General features: G+C 39.3%; 1 protein-coding gene across 6 annotated transcripts in view; it reads right to left on the reverse strand.

Annotated features, from left to right (window-relative positions):
• The window catches only part of RBM6 (RNA binding motif protein 6), an 83,472-nt gene that overhangs the window by 35,488 nt on the left and 23,855 nt on the right, over positions 1 to 24,129 (reverse strand). For 3 of the 6 annotated variants that reach the window (XM_061128552.1, XM_061128553.1, XM_061128554.1), the window contains one exon: positions 12,707 to 12,780. The exons of 2 other annotated variants lie outside the window; for them this stretch is intronic. In XM_061128552.1, coding sequence (XP_060984535.1) covers positions 12,707 to 12,780 — 74 coding nt within the window. Of the gene's footprint in view, positions 1 to 12,706; positions 12,781 to 24,129 lie in introns of those variants that run through there. One more of the 6 variants, XM_061128556.1, reaches the window with a different exon arrangement.

A 24,129-nucleotide genomic window follows, 5' to 3' on the forward strand; every position in this document is an offset into this window, starting at 1 on the left:
GCTATAGTCCGTGGAGTTGCAAAGAGTTGGACACGATTGAGAGTGCACGCGCGCGCGCGCACGCACGCACGCACGCACACACACACGCACACACACACACACACACACACACACACACACAGCCCCATGGCTATTAGAATGGTCAAAATCCTGAATACTGACACCACCAAATGCCGGTGAGGATAGAATTCTCATTCACTGCTAATGGGAATGCAAAATCCTATAGCCATTCTAGAAGACAGTTTGGCAGTTTCTTACAAAACTAAAAATACTCTTACCATGAGATCCAGGAATTATGCTCCTTAGTATTACCCAAATGAGTTGAAAATTTATGCCATATAAAAACCTACACATGGATGTATTTTATAGCAGCTTTATTCATAACTGCCAAAACTTAGAAGCAATTAAGTTGTTCTTCAATGGGTGAATGAATAAACAAGCTGTGGTACATTCAGCCAATAAAGTATTATTCAGAGCTTTAAAAAAAGAGCTATCAACCCACAAAAAGACATGAAGGGATCTTCAATCCATATTACTATATGAAAGAAGCCAATGTGCAAAAAGCTACATACTATACGATCCCAACAACATGACATTCTGGGAAAAAATATGGAGACCAAAAAAGGGATTTGCAATCTAGCAACCATTAAGGAAAGGATGAACAGGTAGAACACAGCAGGTTTTCACGTCAATGAAACAACTCTGCATGATACTATAATTACTGACACATGTCATTATAAATTGATCCAAACTCACAAATGTATAGCACCAAGAGTGAACCCTCATGTAAACTATGGACTCTGAGTTGATAATGATGTATCAGTGTTGTTTCACTGACTGTAGTAAATGTACTGCAATGGATGGTGAGAAAGGCTATGGGTGCAGTGGTGAAGGTGGGGTGCTCAATTTTTTGTGTGAACCTAAAATCGCTTTAAAAACAAAGTCTATTCAAAAGGAAAAAAAGGAAAAATCCACTAATTTATCTCTTTTAAAAAAACAATAAAGAGATTACTGGAGAAGTTAATACCTTTCATTTAACTTGTGTTTTCTACTTTTTGTACAGTGAAATGAATAACAACCACACAGAAGAGTGAGTGAGGTGGTGGAGACCTAACCTAACTTGAGAAAACAGTATTTTGATATATACTTTCAGGCTAAAGACAAAAAGAAAAAAAACTCTACTCAAATATTGTATTCCACTTTTACAGGGGTATGAATTAACAATTCTGAAAGTAATTTATGTATACTCTAGGATTGAGCAAATAAGTCAATATAATGTGGATGAGACCCAGGATTTTTACTTTGGCAAAAGGAATTACAAATAAGGAATGAGGTAAAGCTAGAATGAACTCTGTAATACCGGATTGGAATTGGGAAAGATAACATGATGAAATCATGTTTTTTTAAAATATATACACAGATAGATATAAAAAAACATACATGTGTATATACCATATTTTTTAGTTCTGTTCACTAAAATAAAGGATATAGAATGGTTCATCCTTAGAGCAGAATTCTAACAAATGTGCAAATGTGTAAGAAATGATGGTAATAGAAAATTACCCTTAGACAAAATCCACAGTAGCAACTTTACATGCATGCACTATTAATGGATGCTAAACTTAAGTGAAAAAGGCATGCTAAGAAACAGGATATTTATATAATCTCAAAATATATCCTCACAAAATAGTTACTAATTATAATTAATTAGTAAGTTAATTATACCTCAAATAGTAACTTTACAGTGGTGAAAGCTGCAAACACCACCTTAACCAAGTGGTCTGTTAGTATCTCTAGTAATAGAACAAAATCATGTGCTACCTGATGACATATAGGGAAAGACACACATCACTCCTGGGGTATTTTTGCTGAAAATGCATAACCTGAATTTAATCACAAGAAGACAGACAAATGCAAACTGAAAAAAGTCCCACAAAATAACTGCCAGTACTTTTCTGAAGTGTCAAGGCCATGAGAGACAAAGGAAGACTAAGGAGCTGTCACAGAGAATAAAAGGAGACATGTGAAGTTGCTCAGTTGTGTCGGAGTCTTTGCAACCCTTTAGACTGTAGCCTGCCAGGATCCTTGGTCCATGGGATTTTTCAGGCAAGAATACTGGAGTAGGTAGCCATTTCCTCCTCCAGGGGATCTTCCTGACTCAGGGTTCGAACCCATGTCTCCTGTGTCTCCTGCACTGCAGGCAGATTCTTTACCGCTGAGCCATCAGGGAAGCCCCATAAAAGGACATACCACAACTCAATACAACATGTGATCCTGGACTGCATCCCAAGCCAGAAAAATGACATTAGGGGATGACTGGCAAAATCTGAAAAGCTCTTTATATTAGATAATATTATATCTATGCTAACAATGATTTTGATGACTACACTACGAAATGTTGGAGTGAAGAGTATTGGTCTTCTTTCTACTATTTTTGTACCCCCTTAAAGTCTGCGATTATTCCAAAATGAAAATTCTTGAAAATAAAACATGCTTAAACAAAACAGCCTGCTACTACTAGACTATATGGAGACATGTCCATTTCATTCATTAATAGGCATATACCACCTAGTTCAGGCTATGGTTTTTCCAGTGGTCATGTATGGATGTGAGAGTTGGACTGTGAAGACAGCTGAGCACCGAAGAATTGATGCTTTCGAATTGTGGTGTTGGAGAAGACTCTTGAGAGTCCCCTGGACTGCAAGGAGATCCAACCAGTCCATCCTAAAGGAGATCAGTCCTAGGTGTTCATTGGAAGGACTGATGCTGAAGGTGAAACTCCAATACTTTGGCCACGTCATGCGAAGAGTTGACTCATTGGAAAAGACCCTGATGCTGGGAGGGATTGGGGGCAGGAGGAGAAGGGGACGACAGAGGATGAGATGGCTGGATGGCATCACCGACTTGATGGACATGAGTTTGAGTGAACTCCAGGAGTTGGTGATGGACAGCAAGGCCTGGTGTGCTGTGATTCATGGGGTCACTAAGAGTCGGAAACGACTGAGCGACTGAACTGAACCTAGTCCAGGGTCTTACACATAGAAGTGCTGAGTATTTGCCACCTTAACCAAAGCTAAAATGAGTTGCTTCTGATATATCCAATATGACTCCAGACAGACCAACAGTTTTTATTGCATAGTATGTCCCATTTACAATGAAATGGTATTAAAATAAAATATATACAATATATGAATCTTTTACTTTGAGTCTCTATAACTACTTCGACATGCTGGCTCCAGGAAACCTTTCAAAATAAAGTCAAATGAAAAGTTGATCCAAAGACTTCCAATATTTAATACACTATAACCAAGAACTATGAAAATCAGCACTCAAATTTTAAATTTTCCCTGGAAAAATGACAGTGAAATACAATCTGTTTAAGGAATTCTCAACTTTCTGGTTTTTTGAGTAGTAACTGCTGCTCTTTGGTCTAATGCTAACTAGCCTACAGTCCCTCTTTGTGTATCAGGCATCCAAATGCCAGCTCTCCTACCACATAACCCTGCAATCCCACTCCTGGGCATATATCTGGAGAAAAACATGATCTGAAAGGATATATGCACCCCAATGTTACTTGCAGCTCTGTTCACAATAGCCAATACACAGAAGCACCTACATGTCCATTGACAGAGGAATGAATAAAGAAGATGTGGCACAAACACACAACGGAATATTACTCAGCCATTAAAAATAATGAAATAATGCCATTTGCAGCAACATGGGTGGACCACGAGAATCTCCTACCAAGTGAAATAAGTTAGAGAAGGAAAAGTATCATATGACATCCCCTATATATGGAACCTAAAAAGAAATGATACAAATGAACTTGCTTACAACACAGAAAGAGACTCACAGACTTAGAAAAATTAGCTTATGGCTCCCCGAAGGGAAGGGATAGTTAGGGAGTTTGGGAAGGTCATGTACACATTGCTATATTCAAAATGGATAACCAGTAAAGACCTACTGTATAGCACATGGAACTCGGTTCAATGTTATGTGCCAGTTTGGATGGGAGGGGAGTCTAGGGGAGAAAGGATACATGTATATGTATGGCTGAGTCCCTTCACTGTTCACCTGAAACTACCACAACATTGTTAATCGACTATACCCCAAAACAAAATAAAAAGCTTAAAGTTTGGGGAAAAAAAAAAAAAAAAAGCCAGCTCTCTCATGGGGGAACACATTTGCGCTTTCTGTTTTGTTTTTAAAGACCTTCAAAAATCTTACAGTGTGCAGGAGCGCAAGATTTGAATCTGGCCCTATTTCCCATCCTCCAAATCTAAACCCCAAGCTCAGTCCTGCCCAGCAGGGAACCCTCGTGGAAGCACAGACAACGTATCTTAAGCCCTTATCACCTTACAAAGCAACCACTCAACCCACCAAAACTTTACCTATTACTCTCCCCAACCAGAGTACCTCTAACCACCAAGTGAGGGAGTGTGACAGGAAGGTAAGTTCAGTGATGCCTCTTCAAGAGAAAAGTGTAAATCACTCAGTTGTGACTCTCTGTAACCCTACAGACTGTAGCCCGCCAGGCTCTTCTGTTCATGGAATTCTCCAGGTAAGAACAGTGGAGTGGGTTGCCATGCCCTTCTCCAGGGGACCTTCCTGACCCAGGGATTCAACCTGGGTCTCTGGCATTGAGGACAGATTCTTTACCAGCTGAGCCACCAGGGAATCATTCAAAAATCTCTGCATTCAAATGTGGCAAAATGTTAATATTTGGGGAATCGGGGTACAAAGCACACAGGAATTCTTTGTATTATTTTTGCAACTTATCTTTAAGTCTGAAATAATTTTATTTTTAATTTAAATGTATCCCTGAATAGGAATCTTAATGATTATGGTTGCATGACTTGGTAAATTTACTAAAAATCACTGAATTATACATTTAAAATGGATGAATTTTATGATACTTAAAATTATGAAAATAATAATTTTTTTCCTTGAAAGAAAAAAAAGGACCTCGGTATTCCTCTGGTACTAGAGGTCAAAGATGACAGCCACAGTGTCAATACTGCCAAAAGGAAGCCTCTGAGAAAGATACATATATACAGGGAGGGCATAGCCTCACCAGTGATTTGGCCTTCTCTACCCCCACACCTCAATTTCGGGCTTTGGTTAACAATTCTAGGAAACCAAGAAAGATCCACATTGGTACCTACAAAGCATATCTTAGTTCCTGGACCAGTGAACGAACCTGCATCCTTGGCAGTGAAAATGCCAAGTCCTAACCACTGGACCACCAAGGAATTTCCTTTCCCTTTATTGCTGTGTGGATGCTAAAAAAGAAAGCCCACTTGACTATACTGAGCAACTACTGTGCACAAGCCTAACAGCCACTTCAAATGTCCATTTCAAACGTGGCTTGTTACCAATTCCATCCATCACCTTTCAGACTTTTAGCTTAAATGTTCTTCTATGGTATGTAGATACCATTAACAAAGAAATTCTTCATACATTTTAAGATCAAAGTTTTAAATCTCTAGCTTTCAGACAAACTGACAGACTACCCCCTTTTTGTTGTTGTTGTTAAGTGAATCTGTATTTTATTTTAGACCTAGATTCATTCCTATCAGGCTGGGACCCTGAATTAATTTCCAAGCAAAGTTTAAAGACTTTTTAAAAAACTTCACATGCCATAAAAGTCACTCTTTCACAGTACCCTGTACAATTCAATGAGTTTTAGTACATTCACAAGGTTGGCCAACCATCACCACCATCTAATACTAGAACCCTTTACCACCTCAAAAAGAGACCCTATCACCCATTAGCAGTCACTCACTCTTCCCTCTTGCTTTCCCCCTCTTTAAGTGCCTGGTAACCAATTATCTACTTTCCATGAAAATACTTCTTTTTCTTCTTTATATTTTCCTTTGGAAACAGCATTTATACAGATAAAATACAAATTTCATTTGGTCACAGATTCTAGTAAAATAACATTAGTATACAATATTAGCATCACTAATGTCACCATGTGAGATTAAAGATAATTATTAACTTGGATGTTTATCCATGACTACCAAAGTCACATCAATACTCTTAACAAGAAATGTGTATATATTATATATAATACATATTAAATAGGTACATATTTATGTATCTAGCTCACATACAAATGAGTGAGACAGTAGAATGACAACACCTGAAACCTTAGCCCTGTGGAGAATGAGACACAAAGATGCATGATAACCTACAAGGTCAACTTGAGTGGAGAAGACACCTAATAAATATTTGATGCCAGCTGCAGCCTAAGTGAGTCCTACGCAAAACTAGCAGCATTGCTAGATTCAGAAATAAGGCTTTCCACTGTGGGATGCCGGAATGGTCACGGTCCTCTGCCCTCCCATGCCTGTGCACTTGTCCCTCAGATGCTGTCATGACAGGTGCTACCCAGCTTCTTTTACTTTCAGTCCAGACACCCAAGTTTCATGGAAGAGACACTGGACAACAGCACCACACAAACTGGCTGTCAAAGAACTGGCTGCCACTCAAAGCAATGCTACCACTTTTTAGGCATCTCTGAGTCCCAGGAGGTGGATTAGCAGCCAAGAAAAAGTCAGGCAACCAAGTACAGTCCAGTGTTACAGAATCACTGTGTACTACTGAATATGTACCAGGTGCTTCACATACATTATATGTTGAAATCTCACAACTGCTCTGAGGTAGGTGCTGTGACTATTCCTCCATTTTATGGACAAGGAAACTGAGCCTCAGAAATGACAAAACAGCCAGGAAGTGATGAAGCTGGAATCTTACACCTGGTTGTGCTCCTAACACTATGCTGTCTGGAGGTTTACAAAGTCATAAACCAAAGCTATAACCAAGACCCCAGAGTCTGTGCCTCTGTGTAATCCCTGAACTACATAATTAGAATTATACATATTCTGCTTTTTTTTTTCAGTAACTATCTTCAGTCAAGTTCCAAAATTAGCACTCTGCACAATCTCATTTTTATAAAAAGTCAAACATTAACTAAAATTACAAGCTGAACTAAATAGGACAACGTCAAAGTACAAGGTTAAAACATACATGCACATTTCCAATTTAGAACAAATCAGGAACTAAATTACTTCAATCCACAGAAATGAACCATGAAATATGTATAACAAAAATAATTATAAATTTCATCATAGGAGATACATTAGAAATTCCCCTTAAAACTGCCAAATGATAAGTGTTTACTTCTCAAATTCAAGAACACTAAATTGAACCCAATTTAGAGTACCTGTTACATTAATTGGAGAAAGTCTGAGATATGGCAAAGCCAGCGGCTAGTTATCAAAGTTTAGGGTTTTAAAGTCACAGGCTACATTTCCAATGTGGTCTAACTAGACTTTATGCTCCAAGGAAGGTACGTTTCTTGCACTTTCTCTCGAGAGAACTGGTGATCTGAACATTGAGGCAGTAGAAACTCCTAGACAGACCTGGAAGCAGTATGCTGAAAATCAGTCCCACTCAATAGGCTAAACGAGAAGCATTGCTGATGTAAAAATAATCCCTTGGGCACTGCCCCCAAATCCTTTTTTAACCATATACACCATGAAGCCAAGACTGGAGTTGCTGCAACTTCAGGACTTTCTTGTTCCAGTCAGATGAGAAGCTGTCGTGTTAATAACAAGTAGACACTCAATGTTCACTGCATGCCAGGCTCAGTTCTAACCACCTTACACGCATTAACTCATTTGATCCCTAGAAGGATGAGAGAACACTAAGACACAGAGATGTTGTGTTAGGCCACTTGCCCAAGTTACACAGTAGAAGGTGACAGAGCTGGGAAACAACCCTAAGCAGTCTGCCTCCAGAGTCCATGTATTTACCACCGAGCAGGTCAGATGGAGAAAAGAGTCCATGTATTTAACTACTATGATACATTGCTTGGTACCCAGTCAAGACTCAAATCACTGGACAGATAACCAAACTGCATAATCAGATCACCAATCCTTAAAATCATTTTTTATTTTCCCGAATATCCCACCTCTCCAAAGAGGGGGAATCTTCAATAACTGTCGATTTACAAAAGAATGACATGACTCAAGTCACAAGTTATACAGCTGAGCTCTGGCCAGAATGCCACATTCTCTTCAGTGAAGTAGTTTTAGCATGAGGGTTTAGGCAATATCACAGCCTTGCAGGAATTTATAAAGACTCTTATTTTTTTGTTACCTGGAAAGCACACAATTTAAGTATTAAAATGTTTCATACAATATTGCTACCAGCCTAAAGAAGATTAAAAAAAATTGGGTTTTTGCTCATTTCTTCCATCATGGTCTGAGAACAGTCTTCCCATCCCCCAAAACATAAGCTTTTCCTATTCATCTCATTTCAGGGAACAGATTCCACTTAAAATTTGGCTTCCTTCACATACCTTCAGAAATACCCTAGCTATTCTGGTATCTACAAAAGCTCAAACTCTCTTAAGTTTGTTGACACAAAAAAAAACACTCATAAAACTTAACGTATTCTACCGCCTTCATCTCACGTACTAGCATAAGCCAGTGTCTTAAGGAATTTTCAGGTTAGATGATAACAGCATTCTTTCCCTTGCACTTTATAAAATTAGGCTGATACTGTCATGTAGCCAAGTCATCTCTGGCTAAAGAAGGCCAATGATGCTAGGAAAGTTGAGTAAAAACTCTAGAAATAACTTCTTCTCCCAGAGCCCTATAAGGGCATTTTAGGGACTGTTTGGTTGTACAGAAAAAGTCAACAAACATCTACCTGCAAATCTGAGAGAATAAAATGCTGCAGACCAAATGACAACGGTTTGAGAGGGCGCGTGTAACTGGGCAACCACTGACACAGATATTCTACCACAGTGCTTCCTGCTCACCTCCCCAGGTCCCAGTGCAACAGCACACACGGCGAAAGGAGGGAAGAGTCACCCTCAATCCCCAGGCACTTGGAGAATAAAGAAAGCCAAGGGCATATGATACTGCTAGAAATACCCTTCCCAGGAGGGGATAGTATAAAACACTCTGCACCTCACACTGTTTGCTGGCTTTCCAGTTCTCCTACACAGAGACGGTAGGAGTTTACAGACCTCTGCGGGAAGTTATTTTCCCAGACAGACGGCTGTTGGCTAAGAGCTGCCCTGATAAGTCCCCTTGGCCACCATGCTCAGTACTGCTGCAGAGCATCCTATTAGTTTGATGTTTCCATTAAGGCACTGGGAAAGAGCTAAAGTGGCCTCAATCATCATCCTGAACAACTTCATTATGTACACATACCCCACAATATCTGAGAAAGCAAGCTAGAAGGCTCCTTTATTCCCTTCCCCCAGACCTGTAAGTATCAGTCTATGAAAAATAAGACATTTCACACTGAGTCAGATAGTAAAGAGTTATAAAAAATTCAATCCAAACCATCTCACAGAAACCTCCTCAGAAGCATACATACAGACTACTCAGAGGTGCCCTGAAGATAGTGACTCAGAAGCCATACTGATTTGGTCTATAAGTAAAACTCGGAAGGAAGGAGAAGAGATGAATAGACATCTTTCACAAACACTTCCTCCTTACCCTATGGACTTCTTCCCCCACATTCTTATGGCTCTCATAAGATTCTGAACTGCTATGTCACTGGGAGCTTAATCCACATCTATTACCTTAAAGAATATCCATATATGAATTTTTCTTCCCAAAATATGGTTGGAAATTATTTCACATGAAGAAGAGGAAGAGGAGGATGAGATGACAGTCTAGTCTCAAATGCTTACTAGATACCAGACACTATGGTAAGTATTCTGTATACATTATTCACCAAGAGTCACTACTCAAATGCCATGTTATTCTTCAAGAAGTTTCCCTAACCACTTCATCTAAAACTGCCCTTATATGCATTCTCTTAATACCCTGCTTCAGTATCTTTATAGCATTTAGCACTATCATATATTATTCTAAATTTGTCTACTTGTGCATGCTCTGACTTCTGTAACTAAAACAGAAGTTACATGTGTCTCGTTCACTGCAGCGTCTCCAGCATCCAGAAAGGTACTTGGTACACAGCAGGCACTCGTGGACACAAGATTTCACTGAATCTGCTCCAGAGCCCCTGAGGTACAAGTAACAGAGGGAACTGAGGCCAAGGGAGATTAAGAAATTTGCCAGAGACAACCCAGCTAGGAAGTAACATTAATATCTGACCACAGAACCTACACTCTTCTTTTCTATGCTATACTACCTAATTACAAAAGTTCTTGCCAATATCCCATTCTCAAAATTCTTCTTATCAAAATGATTTGTATACGTCTGAATCATGGTGAAGTGAAAATGAAAGTCAGTCATGTCTGACTCTTTGCGACCCCATGGACTATACAGTCCATTGGATTCTCTAGGCCAGAATACTGGAGTAGGTAGCCTTTCCCATCTCCAGGGGATCTTCCCAACCCAGGGATCAAACCCAGGTCTCCCACATTGCAAGCAGATTCTTTACCAACTGAGCTATCAGGGAAGCCCTGATTTGTGGTAAAGGTTATTTAAAAAAAGATACTGATCACATCATGACGTCTAAGCAGTTCAGTGAGAAGACTCTACTACATGGCAGTATTAGCAGGGTGACCTCTATCCCATGACTAGGGGAGAATAAAAGTCTAGGAAATGGGGTCATCTGAATAAGAATATAGTGATGTCTTATTAAGAAGTAACTCTAGTGAACACTGAAAATGTTACCAGACAGAAATTTGGAGTTTGTCTGAGAGGACACTCTATGGAATTCATGAATGCTATATAATCTCTGTCATCTTTCTTAGTCTGAGATCATAAGCTCTTAGAAGACAGAGGCTGTCTCTTGTTCTCCTACACAGAGTAACGTATGGTACCCTAAGCATGAGGATGGCTACCCATCAAAACAATCTATTTCACATCTAGAAAAATTCTGGCCTTGCTCTTGTTTTATTCTGGTGTACCATTCACTGAGCAAGGGTCATTCATGCAGGATCTAGGAGTCCTAACAGTGTTCAAAGAATGTGTGGGAAGGGTGGGGGGAGAGATGTCTATAGGCCTCAACCCCTTGACACTGCTTATCCAGATGTGGCTCTAACAGAAATCCAGCATAAGGATAATCCTTATTTTTAAAGAAGTCTGCCCTGGTTTCTTTCACATGACATCACTCTTTATGAGGCTGGATACTTTAGATAGATAGGATTTTGGGTAGGGATAGAGGGAAGAGGCAGTTAAGACACAATATTGTTATTTTTTCAGATTAATCAGCTATGATAAAAAGCAACACCCCTCTAGGAGAAACACACAGTTGGGAGAATGGCACAAAAGAAATGGCAACTGCCATGGCCTGTGAGTTCTGTTTCTACCACTCACAGTATTTAGCACAGTGGCAAAGGATTTAAAAGTTATTCACTGATAATAACAAAATGCTTATGGGTTAAATGAGTGTTCTCAAATTAGTACAGATTGTTAGAATGGAGTCAACCATAAGTATACAGACTAGGAGTTTTATTCTCCTCTCCAAATATTGGCAAGTAGTGTTTTCTGGCACATAATTAGCATCTGTTAAATGACTGGCTCAATGATGGACACTGAACAAATCAACCAGGAACTCTGTCAAGGGGATACAGCCCTAATCCACTTACTGTCTACGGATCTAGCAGTATTTACACTACTAACAACAGGAACAGATATGTCAGGTTTCTTCTAACTACTTCTTGATCCCAAAAGATTTAGAGTTATATCATCCTCATTGACATAAGGGGAGAATATGGTCAAAGAAGGGGTAAAGTGAAGTGCAATGAGCCATGCTGAATGGAACAAAGCTGATGAGAGGGCATTAGGCTATGAAAGAGGACGAGTTCTCATGCAATACTAGTATGCCCTGGCAGAGCCTTCTTTTAAGATTCTGGGTACATCACAATCACAGTGTTACGCACAGGCAGTGGGGATGTAAAAATCAAATTATATCACTAAGCTTCGTTCTCCCACTTCACAGATGGAGGAACTAAGACATCACAAAGAAAACAATTTTCCCAAGGAAATATGATGACAAGAAGAATTCTACCCATTTCATAATTCCTCCCCAAACTATCAGGCAGGGTTCAGTTAAAGACCCAGATGATAGTTCTATGTGGCAAGCTAAATACATCTAGGTGTTTTAAACATAAGGTAAGTACAGATTTAGATTCACCAGCTCTGACTATAATGCAGCTAAGAACTTGAGTACGCAACTCCAATTTGTAAAGAACAATGATGAATGCAAAAGACCCCTACAATCAACCGGTCTCTTTTCTCCCCAACGGCCCTCTTGCAAAAGTAGCACATGCAGGCAGGACCTGACTGCCACAGAACTTGCCATTGGTAGTCTTCACCCGAGGTCTGGGTATAAGTACTGACCTAAAATTCCTGTGCCAGGAAGTTTCTTGAGATCACAGATAGGCAAGGATCATTTTTTTGCATCTGGATCCCAAGCTCTGTCACACTCTGAAGGGAAGAACTCCAGACCTGTCAGTTTTTTCCACCTCCTGTCTTTGGAATATGATCCAACGACAACTGAATGCGTTTCTAAAATACACTCTGTGCCCATTAAATTTTCTAGAGAAACTTTCTCAGCCTCTTTTAAAGTTTCTCTTGGTTAGAATGTGGAATGCTCTAAACATAGATTTCTGGTACCTTTCCAAAGCTTGATCATTTGAAGCCCTCCCTCCCCACTCATGAAAAATATATCCTTTCAGCATCATTTGACCGAAGTATAAAGCAACCTGGTTGGCCTCCATGCATCCGATGGCATCTTCCAAGAGTGAAAACTCCACGCAGACATAGCCATAGTCGTAACCTGGGGACAGCATTTAAATACAGACGGGAGTGGTGTTAGTGCCTTGAAAACACAAAAGACACACTTAAATCCCCTGTTTCCGAACCCCTTAAACACAAGCCCTCCCAATGGCCCCTCCCTCCCAAGCAGAAAAAAGTACTGCTACCCCAAACAGAAAAAAAGTACTGAAGGAAAAGTCTGGATGTTTCTGGATTTAGAGAGTCATTCCAAAATGGCCTTTTCTATTAACCAAGAAGATCCTCTGCCCTCTTTAGCACTGATGATCTGGTGAGGGTATCCCAGAATTGGGTAATCCCACAGAAAGCTCAAAGGGGGACCCGAAACATTGTAACCACAGGCTGAGTCTTCTGGAAAAACAAAGTCAACAAGAATAGGAAAGTATCTGGAAAAAAAAAATGTATCCCAAAACAGGAAGGAGAAGCAATTATCCAAAAGCTATGCTAATAGTCACCACTTTTCAAGCAGAAACCACCTTCAAAGACAGAAGTGCTGACAGACTGAGGCAACTATTCTGTTTGGATACCACAGGAAGCTTCTGGTTGGCAGGGGACAGACCATATCAGGTCTTCTTTTTTTTTTTTTTTCCCTTGTTTCAACTCAAGTCATAAACCAGCTAAAATCTTTATGAAAGGAAGAAGGTGTAAAAGCATAAATAAGTACAAATAGCTGGGTCCAAAATTATGCTTATGCACAAAGCTGGGCTAGGCTGGGGAGAGACAGGAGTTGTTAGCAATCAATGCATGTTAAAGAATAAAACATACCATCAGACTGCAAAAGACTCTTCACCTTTTTCCTGAGAACTGTCATCATTGACACTCATGACCCATGAAATGGGAAGTCATGGGATTTACAAATTGATACACTCTAATACTAACCCATCCTATAATTTCCTTGATACTGCCACCGTGTGACTACAACAATACCCCTGTTAATGTAATGCTCCTCAAATGGCTTCCATGCTTCCTCCACTGCCTCACAGGATAAAGAAGCTCATCTTTAGGAGTGACACTGTGCAGATGGAACAGCAAGAAAAAGATGTGATCTGTTCAAATGAGAAATAAAACTCAGGGAAAGAGAAACCACATGAAACCTAGGTCAATTTTGAGCACAAAGTATATATAATAGGAAACTGATATCATTGGATCAAGGTAATAAAGGCCAAAAAAAAAAAAAAAAAAAAACCCAAAGCCAATAAAACTAGGGCAATAGAAAATAGAACTTAAAAACAGGCCAAATTTGGTGAAATGGGTTGGATTCCGTGTCACAAGAAATGAATAGCCTGAAATGTTTTATTATGACAGCAAAGTTGTGACTTTAGATTTGTTAAATACTTCAAGTTCATTACAAAATGTTACAATGGTGCAATCTGATTCTTGCTTTGCATTTTGGGAAATAAGCAGAAGAAAAGAAAGCTACTAGAAATCTCAGCACCACCATCAATGGACAGAGACTTTCTACCTGATTTTACAACTTTGACCAACACAAACTAGAACTCCTAAAATCTCTATTTAAACTTACCACAACAAAATCAGTTTCCTCTGATTAGTAACTATTTGAAGAAATGAAACTACTTTAAAAAGAAACAGTATATGCATCTGTCTATATCCTATTGTAATAGCAGAAAATTGTTTTGTTATGTAATTTCCTTCAAATGGACTTTCTTGATTAAATTCAGTGACCATCTCACACATAAAACATTCTGCTTTTTATAAAGGGCTCTGAATGTTCCTGAGAAACACTGCAGAATAGTAGAAGCAACTAAGGTGCATTTTCTCACCAAGTATCTACTGTAAACATTCAAATGCATGTCCACAATCAGAAAGGGGCAGCCGTGGAACAAGCATTCTCTCAAGTGTCTTGATTATCTCAACAGAACATTATCAAAAGAGCATCCAGGTGTGTGGAAAGCAAACCCTCTTCATAGCTACCAAAATGAAAAACACAGAGAATTGACACCAAATTGGCAAAGTCCTGAGTTTCCTTTCTGTTCTTAAAGAAGTAACTATTGTGGCCCAGAGGAGCACACAGAATCTGTGTATAGAAAAAGAAAGGATTCATGAAAACATTCACAGTTTGCTCAAGGACAGACTTTGATAATAACATCACTGGAAGGAAAAGATAGTCTAGAGGAGACATAAGGGACATCTAATAGCACCTCTATACAATCCTGAGATACTACATGTTGACAATTTACTTTATAGTATTAAATTCACAAGTCCAACACTCAAATTCTTCTGCCTGAAACTTTGGCTGTTAGACAAAAACAGAAATTTAGGGAATTCCCTGGTAGTCCAGTGGTTAAGATTCAGCACTCTTACTGCTAGGATCTGGGTTCAATTCCAGGTCAGAGAACCAAGATTCTATAAGCCATGCAGTACAGCCAAAAGAGAAAGAAGAAAAAAATATTTAATACTTAAAATTTTAAAAATAAACAAATAAAAATTTAAAAGTACCCAATCTTGATCCAAGTCATTCTGTGTGTCCAAGACTCATAGTTGTACTATGAGGATTTTCATAAATTGCCAAAACCTGTGATGATACCAAGTAATATACACACAGCCCTTATTGGTACAAAGCTGTATTCTAAACATTTTATATATACATATATAGTTAATCCTCACAAGGCTGTCATTTAAGGTAAAGATTGTTAACTTCATTTGACCCGTCATGGGGAAGAAGTCAAAGAAAGAATAAGTAATTTGCTCAAAATCATCTCAATGGTAAGCAGCAATACAAGGTTTCAAACCCTGGCAAGTCCAGATTCAAACGAGTGCTATTAATCACTGCACTGTATTAAGTTAACCTGACTTCCAAACTTTACAGAGCACAATCACAGAAAGGACCCCACAAGTCTAAGCACAGATAAGACTATGCCTATGGCTAAGAAATACTAAAATTTGAGCACAACAGATATTCTGAAATGTCTATGGCAGAACCATTATTGTAAGTGGGCCCAAGTGTGCAAGTTACAAGGCATTCACTCTCTTGAATTGAATATACTGGCTATCAAAATTCTTTTGAAAAAAGACAAAAAACCCCAAAGTCCTGTTGCGAATGATGATTATAAAAATTACAATGTAAGATATTTGATATAGTATGTTGAAATATAGTATTTTAAAAACTTTAAAAATGAAACCAATTATATATTAATATAAACTGTGTACAGAAAAAGGACTGGAATTAAATACAATGAAGTTGCATCTAACCCAGAGGTTAGAGACCAAAGTCTGCATAGGAGATGAAAACCATGCTCTGTCGATACACTCAGACACCTGAAGGTGAAGAACAACACACCATCTCTCAATATAGGCTAAGCCCAGCACTGACAGTTTCCCTCCAGCGTCGCAAGAGGTCACTTTTCCTTTGGGCCACCAGATGAAGAGGCTGGCTTGCATGTAAGGGCCATAGTATATGAGAAGCCTATCACTTTACATGACAGAACCACAGCCAGCACAGTGAATGCTCACATTCAGAGGAAACTGGAGAGACCACCTGAAGTCACAGCCAGGTCACACCCCCACCTCTCATGCTCACTCCATGAGAGGGAAGATGGGGTCCATGTGGGGCAAGGGAGAGGGGCTGAGCAAGCACAGGTGAATATACACAAATTTGAAAATAAGGTACTGTGACACAACTGTACATGAAAATGTTTGCAGTGGTTGTATTGTTATATTGAGATAAGTGGGATTTTTTTTTCTTTAGTTCACAAATGTAATTTTACAATTCACAGAAAAGTTCTAGTAGACAAAGATGATGCTCTACTTGGAGACCTAACTGTTCTGAAGACCACCAACCAACCTTACATTCAGAATTGCTAGGAACCATCTGTAATCATCAAGATGGTAAACTCAGTGTTAACAACCCCACAGGCAGATTCTCACTTAGAAGAGTAAAAAAGTCTCTTTTATCATCTTTTTCTTCCACAGTCACATGCTGGGAAGAAATTTGGTGAGTTGATGGGTCTCTGCGGCTTATTTAGATGACTATTAAAAAGAGTATCTTACTCCATTTTCTAACCTAAATGTATAGATTTCTCACAGAAATGTGAATGCTTCTTAGACTTTTTTTTAAACGCTGAGATGGATGAAAACAAAGCAAAGGAAAGAAATCTATAAAGGTAACATTAAATTTTCAGTTCTTTCCATCTTTATTAACCATGTGATTGCCTGTTACCCCAAAAAGTATCTGTGATAAAAGCTAACAGGTGCTTAGGGGAAAGTGAGATACTGAAAACAAAGCCCTGATAAGTAATATCCAAACCCAGAATTAATTCTTTAGTCTCTGCCCCTAGAAAAGCTGACTCAGTGATGCTAGCAAACATGGCTCTTGACCATTCAAGACAACTCTTCGTCTAAACCAAGCCCAACTTTCATAACACTTATACACCAAGATTTTGATTTAGGCAAATGAGATAAGCAGCCCTATATTCAAACTGATCTAGAAAAACCCAACTAAACATAAACAAGTCCAGCTGAATTGCCCATTAGGAGAGTACTGGTTGACTAGGAAACAGCCCAGAATGTACATACCAACTATGAAATGTAAAAAAGAATCAAGATTTTAAAGAACATAGACAGAGGGGAAAAGAAATTTTTAAAATGTTATCTGGTATCCTTGAGGGAAAAGAAAACACAGGGATTTCCCCTTGTAAACAAGGAGTATTATTTCTGTGAAAATAAAGCATTATGAATATAAAAAGCAACATGAAAAATCTTAATAGAAATTCAAGAGGGCTTAGTTTTATCGGTCTTACATTCCTAATTCCACTCTACTGGGAATACAGGTGTTTAGAAGAAAAGTAAAACATTATCAGATTAGAGATGTTACTAAGTCAAACAAAACTGATCCAGATGTCTGAACTCCCATCAAAGGAAGTAATGTGACAGAGAAGGCCTATGTGAGCAGGTACTTTGCTCTGTTAAAATCTCAAATTTATTTGAGTATGTACCTGCAGCTTTCATTAGGAAAATATCCAATTTATATGTCAAACTACAATCTGGGAAGAAAGAAATTGGCCCACACAAAATCCATCACTTTGACATCTTAAAGCACTTTCAATTCTCCCCTTCAACCATGCATATAAGAATTGTTGGTTTATAATAGAACACATGAAACAAGGAAGATATGCACTTGCTAAATTTTTGAAAACTGCATATGGTTCAGTATTTTATCTAGCATTCCATCTACACCAACTGGTTATTTTTGATATATAGATATTTTTGGGGGGTTTGTATTTTCAAGTAGTTTTCAAAATCCAAAATCAATCTTAGGGTCACTTCATCCTGATGATGGTTCTATGGGCCCAGCTTGACAGTTGTTAGAAAATTATCACCTTTATTCAACTCATTTCAATTCCACTGACATCAACAATACTATGTGAGTACAAAGGAAGGGCGTGCCCCGGCCCTCAGAGAGCTGAGTCTAATGGAGGAGTTATGACAAGTAGATAAGCATAGATCACCTCAAAATATTACCTAAATCAAAAAGGGGAACATCTATTCTTTTTTTTTTTAAACTATAATTGACAAACAACATTATATTACTTTTGGGATACAACATGATGATCTATGTATGCATATACTGCAAAAAGATTTCAGTAAGTTTAGTCAACATCCATCAACATACATAGTTACAATTTTTTTTTCTTGTGATGGGAACTTCAAAAATCAACTCTTATATTGTAAAGTAATTAGCCTCCAATTAAAATAAATAAATATTTTAAAAAATCAACTCTTAGAGCAACCTTCAAATACACAATAAGGTACAGTTAACTATAGTCACAACCCTGTATGTTAGATCACCAGGACTTTCTTTTTATCTGGCAATAACTACTCTTTAGAGAGCCAATGATCTAGTTCAAATTTTGTTCACTTGAAAACAAACAAAAAAACCTACAGAGTAACCATCAGGAACAGGAATAAGATCTGCTCCTGCCACTACCACTGCCACCGCCCCCCTCCCCAAGCTTAGGACACCTTAACCTACCCCTGCTCCAAGCTAAGCACACTCTAACCTAGCAGGAATGGCCAAAGGATCACCCGAGAGAGGCACCATCAGTGCCGAAGCGAACTGCCCGTGCAGAGATGATCCCAGGGAGGTGCCAGACTAAGTGCAGAGGGTCTTTTCATTTCTGTTCCTCCAACACTAGCATAACACCTGGCAGGCGATGGTGCTTGTTAATGCCACATCACTTGTAATGAGTAGCATCCCCGAAGCAACACACAAGAAAGTAATTTCTACAGTTCTGTACATAAGCAGGAAACTATAGCTAATTCACCATTCGCTCTCAAGCAAGACATTTTTCTCTGAGCCTGAGTGATCTCATATGCCAGGAACCAATGATAGTTAACTCTTTTCTAGGGTGGTTTCGGGGGTGCATGAGATAATGTATGTTAGCACTCCTGTGCTTCTATTACAAAGCACTATTAGGGACTTACCTGGTAGCTCAACTGGTAAAGAATCCGCCTGCAATGCAGGAGACCCCGGTTCAATCCCTGGGTTGGGAAGATCCCCTGGAGAAGGGATAAGCTACCCACTCCAGTTTTCTTGGGCTTCCCTGATGGCTCAGACAGTAACAAATCCGCCTGCAATGCGTGAGACCTGGGTTCGATCCCTGGTTGGGAAGATGCCCTGTGGAAGGAATGGCTACCCACTCCAGTACTCTGGCCTGGAGAATTCCATGGACAGAGGAGCCTGGCAGTCCATGGGGTCGCAAACAGTAGGATACGACTGAGCAACTTTCACTACTCACTATTAGGGACTAAAGATGAGACAGTTAGTTGCCCCTGTTCGTGCTCAGTCACTAAGCTGTGTCCAACTCTTTGCAACCCCATGGAATGCAGCACGCCAGGCTTCCCTGTCCTTCACTGTCTCCCAAAGTTTGCTCAAATTCATGTCCACTGAGTTGCTGATGTTATCTAACCATCTCATCCTCTGCCACCCTCTTCTTCTTTTGTCTTCAATCCTTCCCAGCATCAGGGTCTTTTCCAATGAGTTGGCTCTTCCCTTCAAGTGGCCAAAATATTGAAGCCTCAGCAACAGTCCTTCCAATGAACATTCAGGGTTGATTTCACCTGTCTCTGTGTTCCTGCTAAAATTTTAAATGGATTAATTTCCTCACTGATTTCCAGTGTATATTAAAAACATATCTGATTTTCCCACAGGTCCAAAGGTATTTTTATTTTGACTGGGAAGGAAAAATATGGCCCCCACTGCCTTGGTCCTAGTACAAAAAGGACAATTCACCAATGTCCCAAGGGGCTCCGGGAACATTCCACAAAGATAATGTCTTCTTAGCTGGAAGCTGTTCAGGATGACAGCAGATCACACTAGCCCAGTCACTCACCTATTCCAAAAGTGAACTAGTACCTAGAGAAGTTATTAGACAACTGGCATGCTGTGAGACTCATGCGGACCAGAACAAGAGCCTAAGTCATCTCTGACCTATAATAGAGAACTAATGCCCAACTAAGGGCAGCAGGTACCAGCCAGAGGTAGCTGTAGAATTTCCATCTGTGGTATCATAGAAAGATATTGGTTTTTGTTCCAGTTTCCTGACACAGAGCTCCTAAAATTCTGAGAATTTCCTGAGTTTAAGAGTGATGAATCTTTTGTTTTAATGAGATGACTCTTGGTGGGCTCCTAGATAGCTTCAGGATGGCATCTGGTCAACATAAAACCAAGACTTCATTAGAAGCACGGAACTTTCGGCCTCATACCCTAACTTCCAGGGAATGGAAAAGGGAGAGGCAATTGGGTCAATCACCAATGACCAATGAGTTAATCAATAATGTCTACATAACGGAACTGCATAAAAACCTCTAAGTCATAAGATCTGGTTAATGTATCTACATTATAGGAGGGCGGTACACCCCAACTTCATGGGACAGAGACTCTTACTCTTGGAACCCTTCCAGACCTAAATGCCTATCTACCTCTTCACCTGGTCCTTTATAAAAAACTGATTATTTCCCTGAGTCCTGTGAGCCATTCTAGCCAATTATCAAACCTGAAGAGGGTGTCGGATTATGGGAACCTCCAACAGAAGTATGGGTAACCTGTGATTGGTATCTGAAGTAAAGGCACGGTTGTGGGACTGAGCCCTTAAACCTGGAGTCTGATGCCAACTCTGGGTGGTTAGTGTCGGAACTGGATTGAATTATAGTCACCCACTTAGTGGCAGAACTGACTGATATCAGGGCTTCCCTGGTAGCTCAGTTGGTAAAGAATCCACCTGCAATGCAGAAGACCCCGGTTCGATTCCTGGGTCAGGAAGATCCACTGGAGAAGCAACAGTCTACCCATGCCAGTCTTCTTGGGCTTCCCTTGTGGCTCAGCTGGGAAAGAATCTGCCTGCAATGCAATAGACCTGGGTTTGATCCCTGGGTTGGGAAGATCTCTTGGAGAAGGGAAAGGTTACCCACTCTAGTATTTTGGCCTGGAGAAATCCACGGGCTGTATAGTCCATGGGGTTGCAAAGAGTCGGACACAACTGAACGCCTTTCACATAGGAGGAGGAAATAAAATCTCTCATCATCTCTCTGCCTGTATGACACAGCGGCATACACTGCTTTCTGCTGACATCATTCCAGAACATGTTAAGACCTCCATTTCTCAATTTACATGAGGTTTGTCCCCTACGTCAAGTTCAACTGCAAACACCACTGTAATCAGCTAACTTACTGGCAGCACTTGTCCTCCATGCAGCCGTTGTAAAATACAGGACTACTCTTAGTTAAGGTTTACCAAAGCTTTTCATCAGATTTGCTTGTACACTGTCAAACACATTCATTGTCTGATAAACTAGGTGAGCACGCTCTAGGACTTGATATTGATCCAAAAGCTAAAATGAAAAATTTTCATTTTCTAACAAATATAGAATTTTAAGTACTTATACAAACAGAACAGAAAACTTGACTCCCTCAATATAACACCACTGCATAGTTTTGGAAACTAAAGTTAAGTCTGTCAAAATTTCTGACAAAAATTTCTTGAGAGGATTTACTCATCCAGTATATTACTTCCAGAGTTAGCACTAATACTTTCAGGCTAAAGAAACACATCACAAATATTATTTAACCTCCAATTCACACATAAACTCACAGATTGCTGCCAGGATTTTTGTAGCTTGGTGTGTGAGATAAGATAACAGGACCAATATTTTTTTCTTTGATTTGGAGAAAAGCAATCACAGGAAATAATTTGTGACATAAATTCAACTGCAAGGTTACTAGGAAAAACCTAATGAAGCTTAAGCTTCACTCATTAAGCAATGATTTTCCTACCCTGTCACCATCACTCAGGTACATTTGATTCATTTTTTATTTTTATTTATTTATTTTTTAGTTCTACCACTTTATTGCTACTAACCCATCTCCCTCCACCCTCGTGCACACATGCTCAGTCATGTAATCCCATGGACTTCAGCCCGCCAGACTCCTCTGTCCATGGACTTTTCCAGGCAAGAATACTGGAGTAGGTTGCCATTTCCTTCTCCATGATTCATTTTTTAAAATGTTATCTAAACAGTATCCTAAAGGTCCTACTGAATAGCACAGGGAACTATACTCAATATCCTATGATAAATTAAAATGGAAAAGAATATTAAAAAAAGAATGGCTATATGTGTACAGCTGAGTCACTTCGCTGGAAAGCAGAGATTGGCACAACATTGCAAAGCAACTATTACTTCAGTTAAAATAAATTTTTAAAAAATGAGGGCAGGAGGAGAAGGGGGCAACAGAGAATGAGATGGTTGGATGGCACCAACGACTCAACGGACATGAGTTTGAGCAAACTCCGGGAGGTAGTGAAAGACAGGGAAGCCTGCTGTGCTGCAGTCCATGGGGAGGCAAAGAGTCAGACACGACTTAGCAACTGAACAACAACAAAGTACTCCAGATCATTTTAAAACTCCCTGAAGGCAAAGCAGCCCTTTCTTAGTAAGAAGAAATAATAGAGACATTTCCCCCATACCGAAATTGAAACAACCAAGACCTTTAAGGCCTCCAAAGGTCTCCTGTACAGAAAACAGTTCCTCTCTGGGAACTTACAAATTCTTACAACGCAACTACATTTTTAGAGGTTGAAAATATTTTTTAAAAAAATATGCATTGGAATGGAGGTATAATGAGCCTTCCAGAAAACACACAAAAAAGGCAGGTCTATTTGTACACATTTTTCTCTACTTCTTGTCTGATCATTTCCTATAATACTAATGAAAAGTTGATTAATTTCACTTCTCTGACACTCAGAGGACGTCACTTTATTTGATCTCTCTGACCAATCATTACCTTCAAGCATTCACCCAGCTGAATAAGGATGTTCTCTTACATAACTACAGTAGTGCCAACTTCAGTGAATTTAACACTCATTCACTACTGCTACAATCAATATATGAAACAGTTTCATCATGCCCCTCAATTCACTCATGCTTCCATCTTACAGTCAACTTCTCCTCCAATACCTTGGCACCACTGTTTTCTATTCTTATCATTTTTCTTTTTCCAGAACATCATATAAATAGGATCATACAGTATGGAGTCATTTTTAAAATTATGATCAAATACACAAAACATAAAGTGTACAATTCAGTGACATTAAGTACATTCACCATGTTATGGAACCACCACCACTATCTAGTTCCAGAAGAATATTTTCATCACCCCCAAAAGGAAATCCCATATCCATTAAGCAGTCACTCCCCACTTCCCTCTTCTCCAGCCCCTGACAACCACCAAACTACCCAATCCACTTCCTGTCTCTATGGATAGGGCTATTCTGGATATTTCATATAAATGGAATCAGACAATACTGTGGTCTTTTCTGCCTCACTTCTTTAAGTGAGTATAAAATTTTCAAGGGTCATCCAGGTTGTAGCACGTATCAGTACCTTGTTTCTTTTTACTGCAGTAGGTAGCCTTTTGAGCCCAGTTTCACTTAACATAATGTCTCTGAGATCTACCCATCTTGTTATGTGCATGCAATACCTGCATGCATAGTATCATCATTTTTGCTGCTGAGTAGTATTCCATAGTATGTATATACCAGTTTGTTTGCCCAGTCACCAAAAGACACTTCATTCTTGATACTTTACCCAGAAATGTAATCATATAAGTCAAGGTATTTTACAATTAATAGGGCTACTATTACATCTGCACTTGGCAATAGAAAAATTCAAATGTACACAACAGGTATACGTTCATTACCCATTATCTGTAATTCCAAAATCTAAATATCCCCTAAGTGTCAAGTTTTTCAGTAAATTTTCAGTGAAGTCATTTGGAGATACATCTTGACCTATACTATAGTCTCTTTGTAGTCTTTTTTAAGTCTTCTTAGTGAGAATAT

Source organism: Dama dama, chromosome 24 (assembly GCF_033118175.1).
Source record: "Dama dama isolate Ldn47 chromosome 24, ASM3311817v1, whole genome shotgun sequence".
NCBI lineage: Eukaryota > Metazoa > Chordata > Mammalia > Artiodactyla > Cervidae > Dama > Dama dama.